The sequence below is a fragment of the Stenella coeruleoalba genome (assembly GCF_951394435.1).
Source record: "Stenella coeruleoalba genome assembly, chromosome: 6".
Lineage (NCBI taxonomy): Eukaryota > Metazoa > Chordata > Mammalia > Artiodactyla > Delphinidae > Stenella > Stenella coeruleoalba.
In genome coordinates this window covers 42,277,547-42,300,606 of record NC_137151.1, presented here as the reverse complement: position 1 = coordinate 42,300,606, position 23,060 = coordinate 42,277,547, and the positions used below count along the sequence as shown (strand labels likewise).

The 23,060-nt window shown below is 39.2% G+C and overlaps 1 protein-coding gene across 8 annotated transcripts in view; it reads left to right on the top strand.

Moving 5' to 3' along the window:
• Positions 1–23,060, top strand: part of GTDC1 (glycosyltransferase like domain containing 1) — a 494,021-nt gene that overhangs the window by 421,000 nt on the left and 49,961 nt on the right. For 6 of the 8 annotated variants that reach the window (XM_079923627.1, XM_079923630.1, XM_079923617.1 and 3 more), the window contains one exon: positions 16,386–21,199. The exons of 1 other annotated variant lie outside the window; for it this stretch is intronic. In XM_079923627.1, the coding sequence (XP_079779753.1) occupies positions 16,386–16,590 (205 nt within the window). In that variant the 3' untranslated portion in view covers positions 16,591–21,199. Of the gene's footprint in view, positions 1–16,377; positions 21,200–23,060 lie in introns of those variants that run through there. One more of the 8 variants, XM_079923618.1, reaches the window with a different exon arrangement.

Here is a 23,060-nt window from a genome sequence, read left to right as displayed (position 1 = left end):
CGGGAGGGGAAGGACGGGCAGAGGATGAGACCCCCAACACCAGACCTGCCTGCAGGAGAGGACGTGTGTGGGTACAGCTTCCTCCGTGTGCCCCACTGTACCTGTGTCTCCAGCTTCCTCAGCTGCCCGATGGTCTTCAGCCTCTGTCCCCGTTCTGTCCCTCTCAGCAACTAGTGTCACGTCCTGCATGCCCTGGGCTGCTTCTCATTCTGTCACCTCAGCTCTGTATCCTTCCGGTCTCAGGGAATGGGGCCTACTCGCCCGAACATGGTCTCTGAGCCCCTGGACCAGCTGTCTCCCGTGGTGCCGGCCCACACATGACCACACCTCGGCAAGCGCCCCCTGCCCCAGCAGCCTCAGGTGTGGTTCACGGGAAGGCCTGAGAAGGGCCCAGGTCTGTGCTCAGGACTCAGAAGCCTGCCAGTCAGCGGTCCCCAGCCTGGGACGTGGCAGGAGGCTGGGCAAGTGAGCGCTGTGGATGGACCCTCGGGTTGCCCACCTGCAGAAGGATAGAGATTGGAGGTCCCCCTGTTTTACAGGTGCCCGCAGACCTGGATGTTATGAAGTTGTACGTAGCGTGAACACTTTGTAATGTTGATTGATTGAATGTAAGACAATTCATCTAAAAAAAAAAAAAAAGTTTCCATGTTGCGAGAAACAAGAATCCCATTATTACTATTATTAATTTTATTAAAACAGTATTAATCAAAAGAGTGCTACCATTATTACCATTCTTGCCATGCCTATGCCATTTTAAGAACAAACATCCTCAACTAATTTGAGTTGCAACTTTTCCATAGTGTTTTTGGATGACTGGTTTCCGTATTTTAGATTATGCCTATAACATAGAGACAGAAAGAAATAAGTTGTACAGGTTTACATTAGACAGACACTATTTTGACTTCCTTTAGGCAAAATAGTATCAGAATTTTATCACTAGAGTTCTTGAATGTTAATTTTTTTCTCCACTCCTTTGAGATCCCCATTTTAATTTTTAACAACTTCCTCCCTTCTCCACTTCTATTATAACGCAAAAAGGAGGAAGAGGTGAGAGGAAGATGGTAGAGAATCTCTGAGAAATAACAAAAGGAAAAAATAGTAAGTAATAAATTGGCAGAAGGGAAGGAAACAAAAACAAAATTAAAGGGAGTAAATTTTCAAGAGTGGAGAAAATAATATGATGATATCCCAAGGAACATGAGTAAAGAAGCTATGGGTCAAAGAAAAGAGAAAAGGAGTGAGGGGTGGGATGCTGGGATGGAGAAAGCATGAAGCATTGTGAGTGATGACGAGAGAAACAGAACAAGTATCATTTGTGCCTATTGTGTGCTGGAAGAACAGTAGGCACATTTCATCCACAGCTCATATGTAGAGTCAACAAATGTATGAACCATGAATGATTATCTCATTTGATAAATCAAAGAAGTCAGAGAAATTAAATAGCTCATCCAAGATCTGAAGAGTTAGTAAAAACCTGAGTCAGAATTCATGCACAAATCTGTGTGTTTTCACCAAAAACTGGGGCAGGATTGAAAAGGTCACTCTCCACCCACTGTGTGGAACAGAGGACAGATGCCCCTGCTTCTTTCTTCTTTTCTTTGCCAGCTAATTACATGTCTGATTAGTGTAGGACAAAGGAAAATGTGCAGAAGAGAAGCCTGACAAGGTTGAGAAGGAAATGGCCCGGGAGAAAGGAAGATGATTCATTGATAAGCTCTTTGTCCTCTAGAAATGCAATAGGCCTCCTAGGAGGAGAGACTCCGTGTCTGGGGGGGCAGCTCCGGCCTTGAGGGAATTGTCACCCAGAGGTGACTGGGCACAGAAGTGCTGGAGCATTTTCAGACCTCCCTACCTCAGCAAGCCACAAAAAAAGTGCTATAAAATGTCTTTGATTCTTCCTCCTTTTCATTCATACTCTTATATACCGGCCTGTCCAACATTGCCCTTTAAAACCAGGCCACCTTTGGAGCAGTGAATTAACCATGTGGTGTTTCTTGAGCATCTAATCCATGGAACAGGATCCCATGTCATACTTGTTTAAGACTCAATACAACTTCAATAGGCTTTGCTGCATTATTCACCCCAAGTAAAATCCCCAAGAAACCAAAACAGAATTATACAGCAATTTAAAAGAATACTGTTTTCCCCCTGATGACGCCTAGTATCATGTCTCCAAATTGCTGGTAATGGAATGAAAGTCAGGTCAGATACACGGTGAGGTCAACTCACCTTGTCATTAAAGTTCAAAAAATCAAAAGCCCTTTCTTTAAAAAAAATTTTTTTTAATTCTTGCTAATTTTTATCACCATTTCCATTGTGTGATTTTTTTTTCAGAGTTGAAAATAAAGGTCATTTTTAATCCCCAACTTCTAGTTTAGTGTTCTCTCAAATCAACTCTTGATATACACATCATTTAAAATTGTCTTTTCTAGTTAGAGGCAAGTGTGGCGTTTCCAATGAAGAATGAGGGTTTCATTCGACTCTCTCTTAGGTGCACGTAGAGCCTTCTAAACGTTTCAGAGCGTGGGTGGACCTCCCTCTATAAATCGTAAATTGCCCAGGCTTTTGAGCTCCCTTTCTCTTTTAAAGCCACCTAGGTTAAAAATTAAGCCCCTACAGTGAAGGGCACCTGTATTTGCTTGCCCTATTACGCAGCTATACTGAAATGCTTTACAGCTGTCTAAATTAGCATAATTAAATCCACATCAATTAAAAACCTCAATCACCTCTCTCCCCTTCACATGTAGATGGTGACATTTGTCTAAGGTGGGAATTAACAAAAGAACTTTTTAACAGTTGAAGATCTGGCTCCAAAAGAGGGTAATAGGATTGGTCTATTGTTCCGGATTCACCTAAGACGGGGAGCAGTGGTCAATGAGAGCTATTTGGCCAAAGTTGTCTGCAGTTTGCATTTCAATGCTGTTGGCAGCAGGGCCGGCCATTCGAGATGCGCACTTTACAGCAGCCCTCTCCTGCTACCACTCTTTATGCTCCAATAATGAGGGCGTACAAAGCACCATTCTGACTTTGGGGGTGGTGGTTGTTTTTAAACTGGGGAAGTCTGGGGGACCTCAGGATAGTGACAAGCCTAAACCGTGTGGTGCTGGCAGAGAAAATTCCTGGAGATGAAAACTGACGTGGGGTCCAGGGGTTAATTTCTGGAACAGACACATTTGCATACAAATGAAAAATGATGGGATTTCCGTTCTCCTAAATTTTCAATGTCATCAGCATCAAACAGCAGCCCTGCTCCCTTGCTGTTTGAAGAATATTCATTACTGTAGAAAAAGGGGCACCTTGTTTGGTGTTCAACTGAATGCAGGTCTATGACTCAATTTGTGAAGCCTCATCTGGAGGGTGAGTTTTCTGTGCATCTTCCTAATACTTCTAAGTATGGCTTGAATGATATTTATTTTTATAATCCTAAACTTTTCTGAATAAACATTGAATGGGCTGTGGTTGACTACTTTGAGCATTTACCTTTTCACCCTCATGAGCTGTTTACCCATATTTAGCTGACCTTTCTTCTTTATAATATCACAGAGGATGACATTTTGGTCTATGTTAAGTTACTGGATTCGGGAGACGGGACATGACAATACTAATTTCTCCAAAGCACATGATATTTCTCCATTTTTTATTCTTTTAGTTATTTGTTTTTTTCACATTTAAAGACAGTTGTTTTTAGAGTAGTTTTAGGTTCTCAGCAGAATTGAAAGGAAGGTCAGAGAGTTCTCATAACCCCCTGTTGCCATCCCTGTTCAGATTGTCTCGTGATCAACATGCCCCACCAGAGTGGTACATGTGTTACAACTGATGAACCTACACTGACACGTCGTAATCACCCAAAGTCCATAGTTTCCTTTAGGGCTCACTCTTGGTGTTCCACATTCTATGGGTTCAGACAAACGTATAGCGACATATATCCATTCTTATAGTATCATGTATCATTATAATATCGGACCTATAGGGTATCATATAGTTCCATTGCCCTAAAAATCCTCTGTCCTCTGTTTATTCATCCCTCTCTCCCCCTCAATCCCTGGCAAGCGCTGGTTTTCACTGTCTATGTACTTTTGCCTTTTCCACACAGCCTATGGATGGAATCATACAGTGTGTAGCCTTTCATTTTGGCTTCTTTCCCTTAGTAATATGCACTGAAGTTTCCTTCAGGTCTTTTCATGGCTTGATAACTTGTTTTTAGTGCTGAATAATATTCAATTGTCTGGGTGTATCATAGTTTATTTATTCATTCACCTACTGAAGGACATCTTGGTTGCTTCCATTAAATGCTTTTTTGATGACAATTCATATCTGCTCTTTTTTTATAAATTTATTTTATTTTATTTATTTTATTTTTGGCTGCATTGGGTCTTCATTGCTGTGCGCGGGCTTTTCTCTGGTTGCGGTGAACGGGGCCTACTCTTGGTTGCGGTGCACGGGCATCTCATTGTGGTGGCTTCTCTTGTTGTGGAGCATGGGCTCTAGTTGCGCGCGCTTCAGTAGTTGTGGCTCACAGGCTGTAGAGCACAGGCTCAGTAGTTGTGGCACACGGGCTTAGTTGCTCCGCCCCATGTGGGATCCTCCCAGACCAGGGATCAAACCCATGTACCCTGCATTGGCAGGCAGATTCTTAACCACTGCACCACTAGGGAAGCCCCCTGCTCATTTTTATAGTGTTACAAAAAATATAAGTATGCAGAATGGAGAAAATAAAAATTATTCAAAGTCTCGGTTCTTAGACACCACTGCCAGTTAATATTTTAGTGTATATTCTTCCTCAACCCCCTTCTTCAAAGTTTCCATACTTTGAAACCGTCAGCCTGTTGAAGGCAGGGATGCTTCCCGTTGTCTATAGCAAAGCCGACCCTTTTTAATTAGCTAAGCCTGCCCTCAAGTTAATACTGCCAGAGGCACGTTCTTATGAGTCAGTCTCTCTCCTTTCCCTGCTGTATCACTAGCGATCGAGAAGACCCTAAATAACTTCTTGAAACCCTAAGTCTTCTTTCTTCCAAAATATGGATCTCTCTAGATACTGTGTCTAGATGCTGCCGTAAATTAGTGACTATTAAAGTACATCAAAACTCTTATTTAACTTTTAGGACAATACTGACATATTTACATTTTTATAATGAAACAGAAAGTACTTTGCTCAGTTCCTCAGCTCTTCAGGACTGTGGGATGCCTCAAGAGACACGCCTGACAATACTCGCCTTTCAGATTTGCCTGCAACTTCTGTGGGGAACAGTTCATGATACTCTCTACTGGGTCATGGAATGTTCTTCAACACTTTACTTCTCTCTCATGGATGAGATGCCTCCATGGCAGTTTATCTTTTTTTTTCTCTCTCTCTCTCTCTGAACTATTAATAAGAAAGAAAGGAATGATGCATAAACTTTAGAAATCTCATAAAAGGAAAAGGTCCAACTTTCAGGATATGAAATAATTGAGAAATCCCTTAAAGAAATAGCACTACAGCAGCTAAATTGCTACGATATATAAACCAGAAAGGCAGTATAATAATGCGCATGGGAATAAAATATATCTGTTTTAACCTGGAACTTCACATTTGTGTACAGTCTGGTCATATGCAGCTCTGGTACAGTAAGTACCTTTAACATATATGTGAGTTTATCAGAAATACCTTTAAGGTTTTTGTCGATTAAGGTATCTTTATTGTAATTATGACTTGCTGAAGGGGAATTTTGAGGCAATAAACAACATATCTCAAAGCCCAGATGTCCTGTTTAGACAAGGAGTTTTATATTGATTCTAGTCTGCCTTCACCTAACCTTGTGTAGCAATCGTGTAGCAAATATTACAAAGACATAATTAGAAAATTTGGTACAATATTTAGCCCTGGTCGCTGTGTGATGGAATTGTTTGACTGCTGAGTAACTGAAGCTTGTTTGCATCCCAGTGTGTAGTGAAAGGCAAACTTCAAAGAAAATATTATATCTCCCAACTCCAGCTCCTGAGAATCTTGGAAGTATAATACAGCAAGGCTTAAAACTCCCTGCTGTGGGAAGGGCAATTTGACACTGAAACTAGTGTTAAATCACTATTGAAACACTGGTTTGCAAAAGAGTTCTTATTAGATAAATATAGTTAAAGCCTTAAAAGGCAGGAGGAAAATACACCCAAGTCATAGGGAAAAAAATGGGGGAGAAAAGTCTTTCAAGTTGGACAGTATGTGTTGACAAAATTTGGAGATTTTAAAACATGTATCTACACATTTATTTTATAAATTGTACATAAGACTGGCTCCTTTTCCAGTGCAAAATCAAATATTTAGATTTGCAAAAACCTATGGAAGCCAGATTTTAGACAAAAAGGGATTTTTTTGTCAGACTGTCAGTCTCTGAATTTCATCACAATCTGTTCAGCTGTTTTTGTTGCAGGCAGGCGTAAAACGTACTGGGTAAATGTGTGTTTGTATTTATTATTAAAATGGGGATGCTAAATCCTGCTTCCTAACAGTCTTCACATTCTTTAAGTCTGTGATGGTCACAGGGAAGCAGATCCATGAAGTACAAGTATGAGAGTCATACATGGAGGAGGAGGGAGAGAGGGGTGTGACAAACACCGACAACCAACACCTCTTTGCAACAGAGGGTTTCGAACCTTTAAAAAAATGACCTTGGCATGTTGCCTCAATAACTTTTTCTGAACCTCTATGTACTTATTCTTGTCTGGAAGAGGGATGAGGAAATGATTTGCTGGTGACAGATCTAAATGTTTCATTTAATTGTCCTGATTTCTTTGCCCATTCTCTGCACTAATCTAAAAATGAGAACTTGGGTTGAAAGTTTCAACATCATTTAATATCCATGTATAATTGTATACAAAGATTGACTAAGAGAATATTAAAGCTGGAAACTGAACCTCTAGTAGGGGGGACAATATAGTAAAGAACAAGCAAGCAACAAACAAATAAATACCAAATCTTAGGTAAGTCCATGCTTGCAGAGCTAACTCCTCTAGCTAGGGCTTTTTGATACAGTTACATCCAGAAGAAATGAGATTTGAGATGATATTTCCCTCTATAAGTAAATCTCTTTACAAAAGGAGAATAATACATTTGTTCCTGATCAAATTGACAAGGATAGAGCAAGCATTTGAGGTCTGTTTTCATATTTTCAAGAAGTACAATGGAAATTTTACCTTTAACCGAGTGTATTAGTCAGCTGGGGCTGCCATCCCCATTATAACAAAATACCACACACTGAGTGATTCGAACAACAGACATTTATTTCCTCACAGTTCTTTCTGGAGGCTGGAAGGCCAAGATCAAGGTGCCGGCAGCGCTAGTTTCTGGCGAGACCTTTCTTCCTATTTTATAGGCAGTGGTGTCTTGCTGTGTCTCAACATAAAATTTCTTCTGCGTTTGAACAGAGCATCTCTGTATCTCTTCCTCTTCTTATAAGTCCACCGGTCCTATAGGATTAGGGCACCACACCTAGGACCTCATTTAACCTTAATCACCTCCTTAAAGGCCTATCTACAAATACAATCACACTGGGGTGTTAGAGCTTCCCCATCAGAATCTGGGGGATGCGACTCACTCCATAACTAAAATAAAACACAGCCTCCCTGGAACTCCAATTTCTTTGTTTCTTACTGGCTTTACATCAACTCATTATAAGACTTCATATTCTGCTCAGAACTTTTGATTTGCAGTTTTATGTTTCTGATTAATAAGGCATTGGAAAAATAAATACAATTGTTCCATAAATGTGGTTTGGTAAACAAATTATTTTGGAATGTAAGGTCTTTGGAGAAAAATCATTAAAGAAATTCTCGGTGATTAAAAGAGGCTGAGAGTCTCTGGCGAGAACGTTACCTGCTTGAAGAGGTGAATTCAACTAGGGAGTCTCAAGATCACTTCCAGGTCTCAGAGCTATGAGTTGGTGAATTCATTCAGTTGCATAATACAGTTGCATCCCGAATTATGTGGTACTGAGAACCCATTGAAATATGGCAAAGTACTCTTCCCTCCAAAATTTTAAGGAGTATTGCTGATAAATTTACAAAGAAAACTAAAATTCCCAGGTTTGGTTTGTGCACCTGTGGCAGAGACGGGCTGGTTAGATGCTTGTTAATCCCATTTCTTTTTTCTGTGCACACAGGGACACTCCATTTCCCAGCTTCCTTTAGATTGGACCATGTGATTAGGTCCTGGCCAATCAGAAATTGATGGAAATGATGCACAACACTTCTAGGACTGGACAGAACTGTCTGTGTGATCTTTCATGATTTCTCTTCTCTTTTGGTAGTAACAATGGAGACCAGTGTGGAAACCATACAATACAAAGAGCCTGGATCCCATAGGCAGCACTTGAAAGAAGCACCCAGAAAGCCTTTCTGACTTTTTTGGGAGCAATGAATAAATTTTTATTCATTCATTCATATTCAACAGCCCCCATAGGGCTGTTGCTGGTTTACACCGTGTTTCTGAGTATTACGTGTCTACAGTTATCTGTCTACCACAGATAAGGTTCAGTTTTGTTAAAAATATTAAAACCTCCATCTAAGACCATACTCCTGTTGCAGTAGCTACTAGATCGTCGACAGTTGTAGGTTGCCATTTTGGAGCTGTGATCACTTAGGTCAGACTTGCTAGGCTTACGCCAATTTGTGTGACTCGTCTCCAATTCCCAGGGAAGATGACACTGTGCAGGATCTGGTATCCAGAGTCTAGAGTCACAGACATACTAACAGAGTCTGTGCATTCTATCAGAACACCAAAGATGATGCTAAGTATTAGGAAGTGAGCGTTAGCACATATTGTTTGTGGGAGTGTACGTTGTGCTAAATGTTCGGTAGTACAATCTAGTAATATGTATCAAAATGTGAAACACATCTACACTTTAGCACAATAATTGTACTTTTGGGACTTCATCCTAAAAATACGAGTGATCATTTACATATAATGACATCAACTGTAGCCTTCTTTTTTTTTCCTTTTCTTTTTATTGGGGTATAGTTGCTATAAAATGTTGCGTTAGTTTCTGCTGTACAATGAAGTGAATCGGCTATATGTATACATATATGGCCTCCCTCTTGGATCTCCCTCCCACCCCCACCCCCCCCATCCCACCCATCTAGGTCATTAGAGAGCACCGAGCTGAGCTCCCTGTGCTATCCAGCGGGTTCCCTCTAGCTATCTATTTCACACATGATAGTGTATATATGTCAATCCTAATCTCCCAATTCATCCCCTCCTTCCCCCACCACGTCCACACGTCTATTCTCTACATCTGCATCTCTATTACTGCCCTGCAAATAGGTTCATCTGTACCGTTTTTTCTAGATTCCACATATATGCATTAATATATGATATTTGTTTTTGAGCCTTATTTTAAGAGCAATACCCATCATTAAAGGATTGGTTAAATGAGTCATGATATATTCATGTAATGGAACACTATACAGACTTTGAATAAGATAAGGTAGACCCACCTTAAAAAGCTGTCATAAAAAGCTGTCCATGATAGAATGTAAAGTGAACAATACAGGTTGTGGAACAATATACATAATTTTAATTTATCTAATATGCAGGATATAGAGCAGTACATATAATATTCTATCCAGTGTTTTTACAAGGCCTTCTACGACATAATAATATACTAGAAGTACATATCCCACATGTTAAAAGAAGTTACATCTGTGGGATAGGATGGAAGCAAGGGGAAAGGCATGATGGAGGTCGTGCTACACTGTATACTTTGTATTTTCAATTTTTTAAATTAGTGTGTAGTTTTATCATTTCTTCATCTGTAAAATAGTGAAGTAAAAATAGGTGGACCCCTATGAAACTGTCATTTTTGTAAGTCAAAAATGGTACAATATCAACACTTCAGATGGCTCACCTCTAGAACCTACCATTTGGTTGTTGGGAGAATTAAATGAGCTAATTCATGTAGAACATTAGGATGATACCTCAAATATTGTAAAAGTGAAATAAGTGTTAGCTCTTACTGCTCTTTTTATTATCAATGCTTTACATTTCCAATATTCTTTCACATTCACTTTCTAATTTAGTCCTGGGACCCCCTCTTGGGATAGGAAGGGCAGGCAACATCACCCACAGGTTCAAAAGAGCTTTCTCCAGCATTTTGCTCTGTTTACACATCACGCCATTTGCTTCTCAAAACAATCCCAGATGGAATGTATTTAAGTCTACTTCACTTATTTAAATTAACGGATGAAATAAAAAATAATTTGTACATGTTTGACATTTTCTCCCAATACGTAAAGTTATGTGTTATCCTCACATGGATATTTTAATCAATGAGATGCACAAAAGAAAAATTTGGAGCCCTTGAGTTATAGGATACAACTCAATGATCATGTCCTTCTTGAGAACTCCTGTGATTCCTGGGGGCAGACTTTGTTGCTGTGTCCTCCAGGCTCCATAGCTCTTTGTTCATATCTATTCATATAAAGAGATATTTTGTAAATGATACATGTAGTATCAGTATATTCTTTATTATCTTTGATTTCTCCAAACCTGGCAGAGTCTCAGGCAAAAAGTGGCTGCCTAATAAATGGTTAAAAAATTAACGAGGAACTAAGTGAAGGAATGAATTAATGATGATTCTCTCTGTTTTATTCATTAGAAAAATCAAAGCCCTGAATAGAGAAGTGGATTGCCCAAATTCAAAGAACCGTTATCTGGAGATGCAGGACTCAAGCCCAGGTTGCACACAGCCATGTCCAGAATGCCATCACACAAGGCATAAAGCTTCAGACCCAAATGAAGCAGTAGGTGTGCTCAGCCTTGAATGTGCCTATCAGATGAAAACCCACCCCAGATGGCATATCCAATTTAATCAACATCACCTGTGAGCCAAACTGAACAGTAAATGTTAAGACAGGATCACTAATAATGGGGACCTGGAATCTAGCCAGAATTAAAACAATGATCTGCTTAACAATCCCTCTGGGCTGGATGCATGTGGAGAACGGATAAATGCTGGATATCAAAACAGCTGTTCTATGGCAAACCGAAATGGGGCAATCATAGATAGCAAAGGGAGAAGAAACCCTTGAAAATTGTCTTAAATAAAGTAGCACTTTAAGTCGTGTGTGACCTGGCTGTGGCCTTTTAAGAAGCAACCACCCACCACAAAGTACCTGAGCATGCATCTCCAGAGAATGAGATAGCTTCTGGTGAGCAAAGCCTATGGAATTATAAAAGGCAATGACAACTGGTAGCCATCAGTTCCCAATATACATAGACAGGATTAGTCCAAACATCACCTTGAAATCTGAAGGCCAGTGCCCCAAATGAAAATTCCATACGTCACCACCTCCTGAACTTTGCCTATTGCATGCGACCATTTTCTATGAACTCCTTGTAAGCATTGTATAAGCTACACTGTTTTTCATATTCCTCTATTGCCTAATTATTTTAAGATGATAATTGCATGGTATCTTCTCAACACTATCACAAATTGCCTTGGATCAGGAACCAAAGTTGATGCTAAAAATATTTAACAAGCAGACACAGGCATAAAGCAACCAGATGCCAGCTTGATGCCATCCTGTCTTGCACCGGCAACTGTCCTTCTTCTTTTGGGCTGATGACTCTATATTATGAAATGTAGTAGGACAGCGCACACACGGAGTTCTCAGAAAGGACTTCCTGACTGATTGACTCTCCAAGCTCATTTTAATACTTGTCTGTCATCTGGGGAAATCCCATATCAGTGTGTAATTTATCATCCATACAACTGTATTAAAATAAGCATACCAATTACAGACCAAGCAGGCAACCATGTAAGAAATCAGTTGTTCAAAAAATAAGTCATGTATTCAGCAGTCATATAAAAAATATATACCCTGTATTACCGTGCTGATATTCAGGAACATAGAGATACAAACAACTGTGCTTACTTTCTGGGATCATAAAGGTTAGCAGATATACAGATTTTACCACTGCTACTGTCAACTATAACAGGACCAAATGTTTTAAGAATCAGTTCAGTATAATCATTACAACAGCTGCAAGATCACTATACGGTTGGTAAGTGTAGTTGAATTTCATGTATATAAACATTAGATTGTCTCATCCAAACTTCCCACTACGGGAATTCCTCTCTCACAGCTTCCCTGAGAGGAGGCTAACAGATTTGTTGGACTACTAACAGTACCAGGGAGAGAATCCATTGTCTTATAAGGGAAGCTACATGTTTCTAAGAGAATGAATTTTCATATTTTATAAAAGCACTTTGCAAGATATATCATAGTTGTAGATTTTCCCACATGCCCTTCTCTAAAATTTTTCAGTAAGAATTTAGGTAAACTGGATCTTAAAACCCAAGAGATTTTTAACTTGTAACCAAAATGTCTTCTGATTTTTACCCTTAGATATAAATGAGTTATCAAGAGCAACTTTCACTAAATCTCGATACCCATATGATAACACTTGATGAAAGGGAGTTTATATAGCAGGGAAACATCAGGGAAACAAAGGAAATTTTCATCCATTTCCCCTTGTCCTTATGTAGTTGGGTCATTTGATCCCAACTGGTAAGCTCTTCATCAACCAGTTCATTTAGCTTTTAACAAAAACTTTGAGCATTCCTTAACCATTGATGTGGGCAGACATTTGCTGGGTATTTGCTAAACTCTGCTACTCCGGTAGGACAGATATAGGACTACAGAGAAACTATCTCAAGGAGTTTATAGTCAAATCCAGAGAGGCAGACATGGAGGTAAACAAGAGCAACACAAAGTATCAACCCTTGTGGGGACGCATGAGCAGGAATCAATAAGTGTCACAAAGAAAGGGGTGTTCTCTCTTCCGTATATGCTGGCCTACCAGGATAACCAGGTTCCAAACAGAGGAGAAAATACTTAAACGTATTTTTTCCTCTGTACGGCAGCTATCTCTGGGACATGGCCAACTGATACTCCTTATATGTAGACTATTTAATTAGTACACTCTTCTGTGTTTGTAGCTTTCTAATGGCTATTGTAGGATTCATACTGATGGTTTAAATATGTTCCTGAAGAACTATATCTACTGGATTTCAGACAATCAATAAGGTCCCAATGGATAAGGTATTGAAAACCACCTAAAGTAGCGTAGTATACCATCTCAGATACAGCTTTGGGATTATTTCTGATGTATCTATATCTTTATTTATATCTATTTATATCTATGTGTGAAGAGACCCTTCATAATGGGAAGAAAATAGGGGCGACGAGGTGAGAGTGATCACAAATGCTGTCTTCCATCAGCACGTTCCAGGTTATTTGTTTTGAGCCTGGTCTCTGAGATACCTTCCAGGTGACCAACATAATTCGATTGTCTCTCTGACCTTGTTTAGTGTTGCTACCAGTTAAACTCCAACTGTAAAGCAGCTTTATAAGAGCACTGCAGTGTCATATTACAGGGAACAGATGTCAAAATAAAGGTTCACTAACTTGAAGCAACTTGTATACATAGAACGTTCAGGTGTGTCTGTGACCACAAGAGGAGAAGGAGAAATTGTATTTTGTGCAGTTGACTGATACCAAGGACAGGCTCTTCCCTTGAGATGCCAACAGAGGAATTTTGTTAGCAGTATTTTGTGAACAAAACACTTAAGAGAATGTATGTATACAATAGTTTAAAAAAAAAGGGTTACTGACACAGATGCCAATTTGCTGGGGCATATGGAACATTTACACTTGCCTTTTTCTTTCTTGCTTGCTACAGCTGGTGCTGATTTAGTATGTGAAATTTTACTAGCAGGAGTGCTAATCAAGACCAAGATTCTGTAAGGATTTAGTCATTTATGTAGGGGAAACTACGGCTATCATTAAAAAGGAGAAGATCATCTTAGGAAAAGCATTATCGTTATCAACCTCATTTTTAAACTAAACAGACACAACGGTACTGTAAGTATCACTATAGCAGCCGAACAAGTCAGAATGTTTTCCAGATAATGTTCTGAGAGGATTGCACCCACAGTTTAAAGTTGTGGCGGAGACACGTTAAAGTTTGGTGCCGTCAGAGCCAAGCAGGAGAGCGAGCCATTTAGCAGTTCGTTGTTTAACTTTTCTGTGCAGTGGTTCAGCAAGACTGCTCTTTGCAAACGTTCGATTTTTAAAGAATAAAATGTAATTGTCATGATACAGAAGATGAATGAATTCTTTTCTGGAATCCTTGGGGGAAGTTGGGGGATGGGGAGAAGTGAGAGGCTTTTGATTCTCCCCTTACATTTTTGAATACAAATTTTTGCAATCCGAGGCCAAATTTCACTGATCATGAAGGTGTTGGGAGAAAAAAATTAAATAAAATTTTAAAAATCTTTCCCAAGTGGTGACAGAAGCATTGTCGGTACATTAAATATGTTGTCCAGGTGGCTTGGTAGAGTTGGAGACCTGCACGGCAGCTACAAGACATCTGTTGCCTGAGGAAACTTGCAATGTGGCAAAGTGGTGTTTGTAGCTCCCTGTGGAAGGGTGCCAGCTGCCCAGGGCTTCGCTTCTACAGATGAACCGAGAGCCTTGCTGGTGCTTCAGATGAAGCGGTGCATCATTCCTACTCTCCTCTTCTCGTGAATTTAAGGGACAAGGAGGTTTTGCAGTAGAGATCCAGGTAGATGCTGTTGGGCGAGGGGTAGATCAGCTTTCTAATATTCCCAAGGGCTTTGTCCATCAGTGTGACCACAGGCACAAGCCTGTAATTAAACCATTTTTATTCTATTTTCGTGTGTAATTTCTACGACCCACTGCAAGTTATTTATTATTTTCATGATTCATACCTTAAATGCCATCAGAAGAGATATCTGAAAAGTAAAGTTTGCTAAAATGCAAGCAACAAAATATTTTATTTTAAGTTAATTAATGGTTATGCATGTGTTAGATGGTTGGTTTTATTGTTTTAGAATATTTTAACATAAATATGGTGGCTTTAAAAACAGAATACATATACCTTGTAAATAACTATTAGTAACTAATTAAAATTCATTTATTGAGCATTACCACACACCAACCATTTTGTTAAAAGCAAAAGAGACAAAGACTGTATAACAATCTATAGCCCTTGCTCAGAATCTAGAATATTTAAAAATTAATTAGTAAATCTCTTAATTATTTTATTTACTCAGAATTTAATGACATTTTTACCATAAACATGACCATCTGGGCTATCTGATTAAAACTGGAAAAGTTGAAGACTTATCCTTAAATGCACAAAGAGAAAAGGATGAGATTTGGACTGAAGTTATCAAATTTTAAAACAACTAATGCTCTTTTCCCTTCCATCAGAAATCTCTTCCATCTACAATAATGCTTAAGAAATGTAGTTTCATGAAAGAAAAGGAAAGGGCATCTAGTTAATATGATATGTGGTCGCTTAAACACATGAGAGAGTAAGAAAATTCTTCTTAAAAAGGCAAAAAATTAGACAGGTTAAAAAAAGTGTATGTTTAGTAATTTGTATATATACACACACCATTTAAACTATAGTGATTCCTAAACACTAATAAATTCCTTTTAAAATTCTGTTAGGCTGTGTTGAAGGAAATAACTTTTATTTCTGAAATTGTCCCTGATGAATATTTTTTGAGAATTTCCTCAGTGAGACAATCATTTAAGTAGAAAACATTTGTGATAGGTCATAGGAGGGAAAACCCATTCTCTCCCCTTCCAACTCTCTTAAATTTGCCCTTAATCATTTATCATTGCTGTCATACATATGAGTAATAAGGAAAAATAAAATGCCTTATTTGAAAAATAAACAGGTATTCACATTCTTTAAAATACATCAGGTTAGTTCGCTGAAGCATAAATTAGGATGGTCTACAGACTGTTAATGGTGACAGCAAGCATATGGCAAATTTGAACTGTCTGCAGGTCAACTTTTACTTTTGCTTTCCAAATGTTTGTCAGTCATTGTTAGGATTTAAATACATGTTTTAATGGGTGGAATTCAACAAAATGAAATCGTTCAGCAAATTCTTGGAGCAAGTGAATTTTTTTTGTCTTTGCCTCTCATCTATAACCTTCCTTGTCTCTCATATACAACCTGCTTTGATAGCAGTCTTATGAAATTTTACCCAGAAAGAACAAGCCCTTTGAAGATTTTTGTTGCCTTTTCTTTGTTCAGCTAAGGAAAAGGTTTATAATCATATGCTGCATGTGTGTGTGTGTGTGTGTGTGTGTGTGTGTGTGTGTGAACGTTTGTGTGTACTCATGGATTGGTTTCTCTAAGAACCAGTCAGGTGCTCAGATCAGATTGGTGTTTTTGCCAGCATTACGACTTTTCCTGATGCTGTGATTGTACATTTCATTATGGTAATAGCAAATTGTCTTTTATTTTCTCTCCTTCCTTTTTTTCCTTTTTTTTTTAAATTTATTTTTTGGCTGCACCACGAGGCACGCAGGATCCTAGTTCCCCGACCAGGGATCGAACCCGCGCCCCCTGCAGTGGAGGTGCAGAGTCTTAACCGCTGGGCCACCAGGGAAGTCCCATCAGAATATCCTTGCTCTCGAAAGCCAGCAGTGTTTGCAGCATTGGAGATCAATGACACTACAATGATAACGTATTATTCTGACAGAAGGAGTGAGAAGAGGAGCCAGCAAGGATAGCTAGGATGAAAAATGAAGTGGAGTTCCTGGGACAGATGGGGGGCAACTTCTAGACAAAGATGTGAGAGAAGGAAAGCGAGGAACAGAAGAGAAGATTTGAAATATGAGAGTCTTGAAAACAGCAAACCACCAAACACCCAAAAAGATGAAGGGCCTGGACTCCACAACCTTCCCTGAATGCATGTACCACCAGCAGCTGGAGCTCCCTTAGTCTGCAAACACTTTCTTCAGAACAACTCCAGTTCTGGCTCCGAAGAGGTGATGGAGTCAAATGTTGGAAGAGAGAAGAGCTGCTCATTTCTTCAGGGCCAGAAGGATTCCGACCACATTGAAAAGTCATTGTGAAAACAAGAGCCTGAAAAAATTATTCCACTTCAGTTGAACACCACAAGAAAAAGTGGCCTTGACTCAATTTAAGAAGGGTATTTGGAGTCCTCCTTATCTTCACTCCAAGGGATCTATTCCTTCAGCCATTTGAAAAAGGGCTGTTATCTTCACTATTGATTTTCTTATTAACAATCCATCCATTTGTATTAAGCTTTCTGCATTTCCAAAGTGCTTTTGCATACGTATCTCATAAACTGAGGCATTAAGATTAGATATTTTAAATCTTCGTATTATAGATTGAAAAGGGAAAAATCTTTAGAACATTATTAAAATCTCAAAGACATGAAAATAGCTAGAAGAAATTCAATCAAATTCCCTAGATATCATGTTCTTGGTTTCCCAAAGATTGAACTCTCATTCCATTTCCTTTGTGGATTGAGAATGTGTCTTAGTTGACAACAATGCCTGGCACATGGTTACTACTCAATAAATGTATGTTAAACTAAACCTAATATTCCTGTTATAATAAAGTCAGATAGAAATAGATTTTAATTCTAAATCTGTCACTTAATTGCTCTTTCTTAGCTTATTTTCCTCATACTTAAAATCAGGAATAACAATTCGTATCTTGCGCCATCAGTGGCGTGCTGGTAAATGTTTAACAACTTGATCATCCACCCCCTTTCCCCCACCCCCCATAAAAAGGGCCTGGTGCGTAGCTTTTGCCAGTTTCCATGGTGTAAGTACTCCCACCATGGACAGTTTCAAGCTTCCAACGTGACATCACTGAATGCCGAGTTGGGAAGAGATGTGAATAATCAATTCTTGTGGGCTAATAGAAGCCGGTTCTGGCACACCACTGCATGGCTTTAAATTTATGGTTTGATTTCATGGAATTGCTCTTCTGTGTTACTGTACTTTGTGACACTAAGGATATCTTAAGACGTGGTAGTTTAGTGGATGCTGTTGGTGCCATGCTGTTGGATCCCTTGCATACTCTGAGGCATCCAATTCCTAACTGCCATGGGTGTAGGCTCATAGCCATTCACAGCTGTGCCTTCTCTGCAGAATTGCCCTTGACCAGGAGGTGCCTCACCAGGAAGTCTACACACCCACCTCCAACACTGCCCCTCCTGGGACAGACTATAGACAATGACTGTCTGACACAGGGGTAGAAAATTGGTGTAGTTTTGCCTCAAACTGTGACCAACTCTGTGGTACAATTTGTGCTCCAGAACTTCGTATGGGAACAAACCGAAGCTGAGACCACATCCTTTCTTAGTTTCTTCCTCTGCCCTCCCCTTCCTCCCTCAGTCCCTTTCTTTTGAGAGCACTCACTCAAAAAATAACCTAAACCAGAAGCCCCTTCTTAAGCTCTGCTTCTAGGGAACCTAACCTAAGACTGCTGAAAGGAGATGTGGTCTTAGAAAGCAACTTGTAAGGATGGGATTCTGAAGTTGGAGTCCTTGTTGGCTAGATGGCAGGCAATGTGCACCCCGCCACTACTGGAAGGGGGAATATTGATCATTCCAGTTATACTGTGGCAGTGCCATTGCTAAGACTTTCATCTGTAATGAACTGGGATACAGTACAGGTAGAAGGGATGTAATAATTGGTGCAAAGTCTCAGGTATTTAAGAGATATGGGGAAAATAGTAACTGTAAGGACTGTGGAACTAGATGGCTACTGCTAAGGGCTATTGATCCAATGAAGAGAGAAAATGACAGGCTCAGATCTATTAATCAATAGTTTAAAGCAAAGTGTTAGCCAGAAGGCCTTCTTGTGAGCATTTGAGGCTCTCATCTTCTGTAGTAGAAGGTCACACACAGCTGATGATCAGACATTGTTTGGTTACTTTATATTTAATTGTAAAAGTGGCTGAATTGTGGAGAAGGCTAAATTCTCAGAATAGACAAGTCTCCTGTGTCAAAGTTAGGCTCTGATAAGAAGCAAATGGGATCTGGGCAGGAATTTCTGGGTAAAAGTGTTTGAGAAGCTTGAATTTGCCAATTTCCCTGAAACCCCGGGTTCTGTAGAAGTGGCTTAATTCTTGCTGGAAGTTAGAGATTCTCCTCTTGCTTGAAGAACATGAAGAACCTTCAAATGAGATAGGTCTCTTACAAGACAATGTTTTGCCTCCTCTTCCCTCAACTCCCCTCTTGGCCCCAGACCTATAATTTTGCAAATCTCAGCACAGGCCGACTGGGAAAAGGATAGTGATATGCAGGACTTGGTTAGCATGTTCCAGAAAGAAGCAGGAGAGTATGTCTGAGCCCGCTTGTAGCAGTGGAGATGACAGGATCCTTGAAGAGCCAGAATTTCCCATTATGACTAATTATTGTCAGACCCTGATACAGTAATATCCCTTGAGGAGACCAACAAGCTACTTGTCGGCTATTGACTACATCAGACACTTTCTAGTGTAGTGTTTCTTCTTGACTGGATTCCCTCCTACTCCAGGTATGGGGTTGCCTTTTCTGCTTGGAGGTCCTTGGCCAGCACCACTCTCTGAGGGTTCATTGAGTGTCTGGTTTACTGGCAGGCAATCCTGCATAACATTACCTTGGACCAAGGGACCACTTTGCAGCAAATGACTGTGACCTCAGTAGATAAAATACATGGGTCTGGGAATTTAGGGGTAGAAGTGGGAGGGGTCCTCCGCTTCATCACTCCTAGTAACTCACTTGGTCAATCTGTCCTTCCTGTCTCTGCAACATTGGGCTCTGTAGATCTTGAGGACCTGGTTCTCAGATAAGGATGCCTCCATCAGGGATCATAGTAAAACACAGTAAACTCAAAGTCACATTGCTGTCACGTTACTTTGGGTTCCCCTTATAATCGACCATGGTTCTCATAAAAAAAGTTAGGGGTACTGTTACACAATGGGAAATACGTGTGCCTCTCCTGCCCACTGTAACTTGTACTTGTGAAGAGCAAGTATAAGAACTACGGCTCGAGAAGGACATGGAAACAGAGCCCAGAGATGAGGACCTGGGTCAAACTACCAGGCAAGCCACCTGGACCAACCAGAGTGCAAACCGAAGGGGAGGTGGGTCTAACATAAGTGAAAGAAAGGGAACTACCTCAGAGTCAACTGCTGCAGCTGGGGCTGTAATTCATCCCACTAACCTTTCTTTTTAAAGTTTTCCCAGAAATTCTGACCAACTAGAATCCTGAAGAAGCTGTGCCTAGATGGAAATGCTTCGTTATCCATGGCAATTTTATCGCTTAATGTAAAGGATTTTACAGTCTCCTCTGTACTGTGGGCTCTGGTTTTTGATAGACCTCTAACAAATTATTTAGTTCAAATTTGGAGTGTGTGAGTACACGTAGGAGTGCTTGCATGTGTGTGTCTGTATGTTTTGAACATGAAAATACTCACAACCTTGATAACCACTCAATGATGACCAAGATTGTGGGAGTAGGTCACGAATTGTGCCAGCGGGCTGTCCTACAGATTCATGCCATCGAACCTCAGCTGGGCTCTCATTGCTGTTCAGTCATTTTTTTGTCTCTGTTTTTTCCCCATTGTTTCTCCCACAGCTGCTATTCCATACCCTGTCCCTTCACCCCAAGTCCAGAAAAATATCCCTGTATATTTCATAAGCAGATGACCTTGGAACATACTCTACAGTGGTTGAAGCTATCCCGTCCAAACTTCCTAATCCTCACTTGGCTTTTGGGACGTTGTTCTCTTCTGAGTCTATCTTTCTGTTGGTTACTCTTATTCTTTCTCTCACCCTTCAAATAGAGCTTCCCTACAGTTCTCTTTGGTCATCATCATCCTAACAGTAAGCCAGGCACAAAACACACCAATATCCTCTTATCTATTCTGTCAGTTATGTGTTCACAAGGTTTCTCTTCTAAATCTGCCCTTGATTGGCACTGCCCTGGTTAGAACCTCATTTTCTCCCTTCTAGATAGTAGAAGCCATCAATGTCTCTCTTCTGTATGTCCACCAGGATAATCATTTTAGAATCTAGACTTGATCCATTTTTCTTACTCAGACTTTCTTTCTGTTTTTACTTTTTACTGTGAACAAAGTGTTTTGTATTTTATTGTGAATATAATACTTAATATGGTGAAATAGAGCATACTACAAGAATGTATGTAGTATATATAAGTAGCATTTTAAAAAGAAGAAAATGACCACTGCTCATAATTCAGCCTAAGAAATAAGATCCTACCTTTTCATTTGAAAGTCTATGTTTTGTGAGTTTCTGCTCAGTTGAAGTCCCCTTCCTCTGCCTCAGAGGTAACTGCTATCCTGAATTATGTTAATTAATCCCTTGTTTTCCTTAAAGTTATCATATATGTGTATTAATCTATGCAGAAATGGTATGTGTATATACTTATAAAAATATGAATCTTTATGTTATCTTGTTTTGCCTTCTTTTGTACTTTATATAAAAGGAATCATAATATATTACTCTGTGACTTGAAATTATGTTTTAGAGATCCATTTATGTTGATGATTTATCTGTAATTTGTGTTTCACTGTTGTATTCCAACAAATATCGAATTACAATGCCGTACACCTGAAACTTATACAATGTTATTTACCAATTTTATCTCAATAAAAAAAGAATGCATTTCAATTTATTTTTTTATTCTACTGCTGCTGGACATTTGGATTGATTTGTTATTACAAAAAATGTGTCACTATAAATGTTTTTGTATAAATTTGTTCCTGTTCCTGTATTCAAGAACTTCTCTAGGATATATACCTACAAGTGGTGGTGCTGGGTATGCACAAATGCACCTTTACCAAGCAATTCCAAATTATTTTTTAAAGTAGTTTTACCAATCTATTCTATTTTATTCAACATCAGCAGTGTATGAGACGCATCTTTAGTCAGTATATTACCAACACCTGGACTTTTCAGACTCCTGAATATTTGCCAGTCTGTTTGGACATGACATTGTAGTTCACAGTAGTTTCAATACACATTGCTTGATTGCTATTGACATTAAGAATTTTTCCTATGTTTACCATTCATATTCTTTGGAAAACTTTTCGTTATATCCTCTCATTTTTAATGGGATATTTGACTTTTTCATATGAATTTGTAAGAGTTTAACATTTATTCTGGACAGCAGCAATCCTTATTGGTTTATGCTTTCTGCTTGATTTAAAAACTATTTATTATCCTGAAGTGATAAATACATTTTCCTATAGCCGCTTTTAAAGTTTTAAACTCTTGCTTTTCCAGTTTAAGTACTTGATCCATCTGGAATTGATTGTTTATATGGTTGAAGATATACATTTTTTTTGCATATGGATCATCAGTTGTCCCAGCATATTTTAATGATAAATTCATCTTTTGCCACTGACTTACAATGCTAGTTCTCTCATATGTCAGGTTTACATCTAGCTGTGTAGATCTTTTTCTGGAATCTCTGTCCTGTTCCATTGGTCTATAAGATTATCTCCACACTAATGCCACACTGTCTTAATTACTGTATATTTGTAATAAGTCTTGCTATCTGATCAGTCAAGTCCCTCCACTGGTTATTATTCTTTGGATAAAAATTTATTCAGACCATTCTTCAATTGTATAGAAAGTCTGTCTTCATTTATAGCTCCATCTCTAACCCCTTAACATAACTTTATAATTATTTATAATTACTCTTTTATGCATTTGTCTTCCAAATAATATAGGGAAAAAAGGAAAAAAAAAGAAGAGTTATATGTCAAATATGCATTACTACTCATGGTTATGTTTGCTGTATAGTTTATTTTATTGTTGCACTTTATTGCTTCATATGGTTTTTTTTTTTTACATCTTTATTGGAGTATAATTGCTTTACAATAGTGTGCTAGTTTCTGCTTTATAACAAAGTGAATCAGTTATACATATACATATGTTCCCATATCTCTTCCCTCTTGCGTCTCCCTCCCTCCCACCCTCCCTATCCCACCCCTCTAGGTGGTCACAAAGCACCAAGCTGATCTCCCTGTGCTATGTGGCTGCTTCCCACTAGCTATCTATTTTACGTTTGGTAGTGTATATATGTCCATGCCACTCTCTCGCTTTGTCACAGCTTACCCTTCCCCCTCCCCATATCCTCAAGTCCATTCTCTAGTAGGTCTGTCTTTATTCCTGTCTTACCCCTAAGTTCTTCATGACATTTTTTTTTCT